At 35.8% G+C, this 7020-nt stretch overlaps 1 protein-coding gene and 1 long non-coding RNA gene across 2 annotated transcripts in view; both read left to right on the top strand.

Annotated features, from left to right (window-relative positions):
* The window catches only part of LOC148767943 (uncharacterized), a 257-nt gene extending 7 nt beyond the window's left edge, over positions 1–250 (top strand). Inside the window, exons 1-2 of the long non-coding RNA XR_016033621.1 lie at positions 1–103; positions 182–250. The exon at positions 1–103 is cut by the window's left edge and continues 7 nt beyond it. This is a non-coding gene — a long non-coding RNA (uncharacterized LOC148767943). The remainder of the gene's footprint in view (positions 104–181) is intronic.
* Positions 251–1408: 1158 nt separating this feature from the next.
* BCCP2 (biotin carboxyl carrier protein 2) lies at positions 1409–4443 on the top strand. The gene is made up of 7 exons (XM_012988936.2): positions 1409–1813; positions 2250–2303; positions 2382–2512; positions 2609–2927; positions 3488–3559; positions 3991–4056; positions 4195–4443. Exons 1-7 carry the CDS (start codon positions 1667–1669, stop codon positions 4216–4218), a joined length of 813 nt encoding a protein of 270 aa, XP_012844390.2. The 5' UTR covers positions 1409–1666; the 3' UTR covers positions 4219–4443.
* The last annotated feature ends 2577 nt before the right edge of the window (positions 4444–7020 follow it).

Here is a 7020-nt window from a genome sequence, read left to right as displayed (position 1 = left end):
ATGCAGTTTTTTTCTAGATGGGTGTTTCGACAATGAATACTTTCAGCAGACTGAAGAATCAAGTCAGTTCAGGCAAGAGTATGAAATGAGAAAAATAAAACAGGCACGTGCTTTTTGTTGAAATGCGTAGGGTACAGTTGTTGATTGCATATTGTCACATTCTATGATGATGTTAAAACAGGAACAAGGGTTGGACGTCATAGCAGAAGGTCTGGATACATTAAAAAACATGGCCAGTGATATGAATGAGGTTATCTTTCTTTTTTATTCATGCTATTTTTTAATACTGTTTAATTGCTAATATCTTGCTGCTTCCCCACATTTAATCTGTTTAAATATGCTATTTTTTTTTATAATTTTGTTTTTTCTTAAAAATAATATTTTAATTAATATTACTGTCTTGGCTGCTAAATTACTGTCTCCGGCAGTTATTTAACTGTTACTTGACTTTTTTTTCCTTAAAAATAATTATTTTAATTAATATTACTGCATTGGATGTTAAATTACTGTCTCCAACAGTAATTAACTATCTTAGACAATAATATTAATAATATTATTGTTCGAAAAAAATAATATTCATAATATTACTGTCCCAGACAGTAATATTACTGTTTCGGACAGTAATTTAGTAGTCAAGACAGTAATATTAATTAAAATATTTTTTTTCTAAGAAAAACAATTCGAAAAAAAAAAAAAAAGGTCAACGCCGGAGACCGCCGGTCAACGGTGGTTGACCGGCCGGAAAAAAATTTCAGTAAAAAAAAAGTTTCAAAAAAAAAAAAAAAGTCAACGCCGGAGACCGGCGGTCTCCGGCGGTCAACGCCGGAAAAAAAACATTTCGGAAAAATAATTATTTTCTGAAAAAAAAAAAGTTTTGGGGGTTAATGTGATATATTTGTTTAAATTTGGGGTCAATGTGTAATATTAAGGAAGTTAGAGTAGTATAATGGGTGGAATTGATAAGAATTATATTATTGAGGATATTTTTGACTAATGACATGGGGATGGGCTTAATTGAGAGACTGTTTTTTTTGTGGATCAAAATGCATTTAAGCCCCATGTGATGGGCCTTTTTGAAATAAATAATAAATAAATAAGCAGTTAAGCACTTATAAAAAAGAAAAAGAAAATTAACAATAAATAGTTCAACAAATTGCACTATAATAACTAATTGTGGCTCCTCATTTCTCTCTCCCCCTTTAGTCGGTTGGATTGACCGGTTTGACGGGTTTTAACTGTTCTTGACCCTTCCACCCGGTTTTTAAGCTTTTCCGAGTTTTCATATCGAACCAGACCGAGTTGGTAACCGGTTCGCGGTTTAATCGGTAGCACCGGTCGTCCGTCCCGGTTCTTAAAAAATGGGTTAAACCACCACATTGAATTGGACTTTTATGGAGGGAAAAGCCCAGGCACCAAAACACCTGAAAACGACATCGTTCTGTTCATCCTCGTGCATATCGCCTTCTCTCTCCTCTCTCTCTCTCTCTCTCTCTCTCTCTCTCATCGCTCTCTTTGTTTTCTTCCGACATCTCTCTTCATTTTTATCGCCCATTCTTCCCTACAAAACCCCTCTGTATCTTCTTCCCCCGGATTCAGCTCTCATTTTTCGTCCACACCTGATTTGATTTCCCCTTTCCCTTTTCTGCATTGAATCAATCAATCGCCGATGGCTTCTTTCAGTGTTCCATGCCCGAAGGTTTCGCCATTGTTGGCTGCTTCGTCACAGTCCACCCAGAAAAGGAACCGCATTGCTTCGTTTCCTACGTCTGATTCCAGATCGAATTATGCATCAATGGCGCTCGTTCAATCCCAGGTTTTCATTTCTTTCCTCTCTGGTTTCATTCAATTTCATTTTTTAGCAGTGCTTTTGCAAGTTACTCAATTCAAACGAGATAATTTTGATAACTGTGTAGATGTCAGTTTTGATTGATTTTAGCTAGTATTCGAATTAATTAAAAAAAAAATTCAAACAATTACGAAAGTTTATTCGAGTTTTCCGATTCATGGTTAACGGTTATATTATGTTTAATCGACGAAATTTGGATGTGTTTATGTAATATATTATTGGTGATCTCGAATTATATGAAAGGAATTTAGGCAGCTACTTAGGAGAAATAACGATTTTGAATTGCTTGGTTAGCGATATTACTTGTCGTTTAATAAAGCTTGGATGCGGTAAAAAGTGTTTCCTGTGTAGATTTTTATTGGTATCTATGATATGCTTAAAATTTCTTCGTTTATCAAAGCAGGGTCTTGGCAGGACCCAATCAGATGCCTTTAAGGTGCGCTCTCAGCTAAACGAGGTACGATGACCGTTGATTTTCCCATTTCCAGTTAATAAACGTGATTTTCCTGCTAAGATTAGTTTCTACTTTAACAAGGTTGCTGTCGAAAAAGCATCAAATGCCAAACCAGCTCTCGAGAAAGTGCCGACCCTAGAATCTGAACGATACGAAGTTCCAGATGCAGCGTCGATTTCGACTTTTATGGCCCATGTGACAGATCTAGTCAAGTATGTAAAAACCAATTTTTCCAAAAGAGTCTGACTATTTTACGATTTATCTTGATTTTTGAATCTTTTTTTATATTATTTACTTGACGTGTCAAGGCTTGTAGATTCGAGGGATATAGTTGAGTTGGAGTTAAAGCAAATGGACTGTGAACTCCTTATTAGAAAAAAGGAAGCACTGCCGCAGCCACCAGTTGCCGCTCCTGTTATGTATGCACCACCTCCTACATACCAAGCTATGCCGCCGCCATCACCACAATTGCCGCCTCCTGCAAGTGCTCCTGCTCCTGCATCCGTTTCTCCGCCTCCCGCTTCAGTGCCGCCAGCAACGCCAAAGTCGTCACATCCCCCATTCAAATGTCCAATGGCTGGAACCTTTTACCGTTCTCCTGCTCCTGGTGCACCGCCCTTTGTCAAGGTTAATGCATAATTTAATACATCACTAGATGCATTCATAAGTATGCGTAGAGTTTTTTATTTTTGTTGTTTTTCCTTTTGAAGTTGGGTTGAGTTTTGAATTATCAACTGTTAGGAAAAACAAGATTATTTCGTTCTCCTTCTTCTATTATCAAGAAACGAATAAATACTGCTACTAGCAACCTTTTGCCCACTTCTCAAATCCCGATTATTTGCAACATGACTAAATTAGTTAAACCAGGAATAGAGTTTTCAGTTATGGGCATCCATATGTATGTATATGAAAGACTACTAACTTCTTAGGAGATGGAAAGGCAAAACGAGTTTTACACTTGTAAAGTGATCTCGTTACGGTTTAGTGATTGCTTGCAAGACCATCGCTCCATTTTATAAAAAAATTATCCTCTGAATCTGTTTTTTTTTTTTTGTTTAGCGATGTTTTAGCTAGGTTTATGCAGTATCAGCATAGACCTCTTTCTTTATTGTCTTTGTTGCACCAACTGCATGATCGCTTGGTACAATGCACTTTCCTTCTTAATTATTTTTCATCGATTTTTCTAGGTTGGAGATAAGGTGCAAAAAGGACAGGTAATATGCATTATCGAGGCTATGAAACTGATGAATGAGATCGAGGTCAGCATTTAATCTCTGCTTTTATCATTCTGTACTTCACTTTAACTGGTTGATATATGTCCAGGTAATGTATTGAAGGTTGAATTACAGAGATACGATTGAATTATGAGATTCAGTGTGGGCCGAACTTTCTGAAGCTTCTCGAGATTAGTGCAACATTAATGAAGATAAATTTAGAAAAAATGAATCATGCAAAAGAGCAAATATACATGGATAGGAAACTTGAAACCGTTTTCCTATATCTGATATAGGATCCAGAAGAACGTATTTGAAAAATATTAATAATCAAGCTCTAGGAATTTAATTTGAAGTGTTTCGTCTCACTTTTTGAATACGGAAGTATGTGTATCATGAGTATAACTTTATCAAGATTCTCTATATCCGAACGTGGCATAGATATATACTTATTGGTGTATCTTAATATTTCTCAGGCTGATCAGTCAGGCACTGTTGCTGAGATAGTTGCAGCTGATGGTAAACCTGTGAGCATCGATACGGTAATTCTTTTCCCATTTTGAATTTCCATCTTCGTACTTTCCAATGTTTGATTTCGAGAGGGGGCTAATAATTTCTGTGTCTATTTTGTCTTGTTAGTGACTTTCTCTTTCTCGTTTTTTCCCCTCCCTATTTTGCAGCCTTTGTTTATAATTGAGCCATGACGAACTGATTTCGTCTCACCATGAAGAGCAATAGCTGAAGTTATGAAGTATGTGATGTGTTATAAGCTTTCTTGAGAATTTCAGTATGAGATTTAGGACAATGATGTTTTCACAGAAATACTATTTGCGTCATAGTAATTGTAATACTTATAAATTTCAGAATATGACATTGTTTTTTGTTTAATCACAACATTAAACTTCGAGATATATATCCTCTTTACAAAAGAGAGGTTCTATTACAAATCGACTTCGAAACGACTTATTATATATTACAAAATTCTAGATAAAGAGATTCCTATATAGTACGTCATCGGCAGTACTCGACGTGGTTAATCAGAGGTATAACGAGCATTGATACTCTGTACGAATATTTAAATACAAAACTTGTCTTTAACCTGAGTACGAAGCTATAGCTACAAAAGTATTTTTAAGCTTAAATATTGAGGGCGATCCCTACTAAAGCACAATACTTGCTGCCCCAGTTTTCAGATTAATTGTAACTTTCAAGTCTCCCAACCGCATCTGATCTAGACAATCCTTGTACAAAATATTCATTGAGCTGCCATTGTCAATGAATACACGCGATACATCGTACCGCGCGATATGAGCTGTAGTCACTAGAGTGTCATTATGGGGGCGAATCACGCCTTGCTTATCATCCTCGCTAAAATAGATCGCCGGCAAATTGTCCGATGTACCTGCTCCCCCCTAGGAACCGGCGTTCCTACCGACCTAGAATACCTCTTCCACGCCCTATGCGAATCTCCATCAATGGGGCCTCCCATAATCATCCTAATATGTTTCTTCGGCCCCTCGGGGGATCTGTGCCACCGAGCTGGGGGATTCGAGATATGATCCTCCGCTTGCTTTCTAACAAACTTTTCCAGCCTGTCGAACTAGCCTTTCTAGCTCGTCTTTTAAATGGCTACACTCATCAATGTGATGATCATATTGTTGGGATGTGAAGCCCAGGATTCAATGAAAACTCGCAAGCGGTTCTAGATTAGCCGGTTTTAATTTTATTAACATGCTTCGATTAGATTCACTTAAAGCGGAATAAATCTAATCTAGCAACTTGCAATTTTCGCGTGAGCAGATTCGTTTCTATCTTCGGCGCACGAACGAGGATCCACACCAAACCTTCATTCCTCGAAAAATTGCTGTCCAGAAATTTACAGCCCTCTTCCTTCACCGATATCTCCGAGATAGTTGATCTGATGGAGAAACCCTTCGGTCGGATTGTATTACTATGGGTTAGGAAGCTACTGTATAAATTGAAAGACTATCGGATGAACGGTTGATTTATGGTGAATTTCTTCGCAGGATTGCTCAAAAATTTCGGGAATTATAGTTTTCTCTAACAACCTATAATCTGTGAATTTCTTCGCAGGATTGTTCAGAAATTTCGGGAATTATAGTTTGCTCTAACAACCTATAATCCTCTATTCTAACAACCTATAATCTTCTATTGTATATTCCGGATTAATAATTGTTCTACAAGGGTGGACCTTGTACTTGAAGAAATCTAAATCTATAATCGAGAAACTTAGAGAGAAAAGAAGAAGAGAAAAATATTTTCTCTCCAACATGAAATAGGCTTGTACAATTATTTTTTCTCATCAACTCAATCTCTATTATATATAACACAAGGATTTAGAGTCACATATAGAGAGGATTACATGGAAACAAATCTCACTCCTTCTATAACTCTATATAGTCGAAAATTGCAGTCTAATGGAGACTTAATTTTCGGCTATATTAATTCCAATGTATAATATTGGTTGAATTTTATTTTCTCGATTAATTAGAAAACCCATTGGGCTACACTAGGGACTAAAGGAGAAAATATAAATTGGGCAATTAATAATTAATTAAATCCAAACTCTTAAAATAATTCATTTAATTAATCATTAAATAATTATTTATTTTCCATTACCAAATAATTATTGAACTCCCGTTCATATTCTCAAATATTACATTCGAGCTCCAGTCGATCATTACTTAGATTCTCCCCACATTAAGATATCTTATAACCACCAAATAATTTATTCACTGCTAAATAAATTAAATGGTTTCTGTTCATGAGTCGTACCCGCTTAACTTATTTGAGTATGCCGGATACAAAATCCACCTGGCCAGGACTTGGCATAAACAAATCTTATAAGCTACTCAAGGGTTATTATCAATCTCATATTTCAGGGATGTGGATTCCTTTCGATAATTAATTTCCACATAATTCTTAATGTCTCTACCCAACGCACTGGGGGCCATTTGACTCAATATATGAATCTCTCCCATTGTGACATCAAAGTAGAGATCATCAATTAAATGTGTACGTTAATTATATGGGGATTAAGAGAGTAAGTAATTTAGTTTAACTATAAATAATACAGTTTCATTTTGAACAGTGATGAAACAATTATTTCACTTTGTCTGGTTCAACACATGCCGCGTGTGCTAGCACAATAAGTCAAAACAATAACTACAAAAGTTATTCTCTGTTTACTGTGATCAAGACCAATCACTTAAATATTGTGCTACAATCTTTTACCAATGGTTAGTCCATTTCCATCTAGATTGTGAACGTTTATCTTTATATTCTAAACGAACTTTCGAAATGATCTTTCTGTGCGCCGTAGCACACCATTTCGAATACTATTAGAATATTAGACTTATGCTTTTAATTAATTGACAAACAATCAATTAAATGCATTGAATACCCTATTGCAGATTCTCATAAAATGATAATATACTATTTTATTAATTTAATAATAAAATTATGTAGCTAAAAGCGAGACTTTT

Source organism: Erythranthe guttata, chromosome 9, assembly GCF_056151865.1.
Source record: "Erythranthe guttata isolate IM_541 chromosome 9, IM_541, whole genome shotgun sequence".
NCBI classification, from domain to species: Eukaryota; Viridiplantae; Streptophyta; class Magnoliopsida; order Lamiales; family Phrymaceae; genus Erythranthe; species Erythranthe guttata.
The sequence above is the reverse complement of the archived record's forward strand: the minus strand, read 5'-3'. Positions and strand labels throughout refer to the sequence as shown.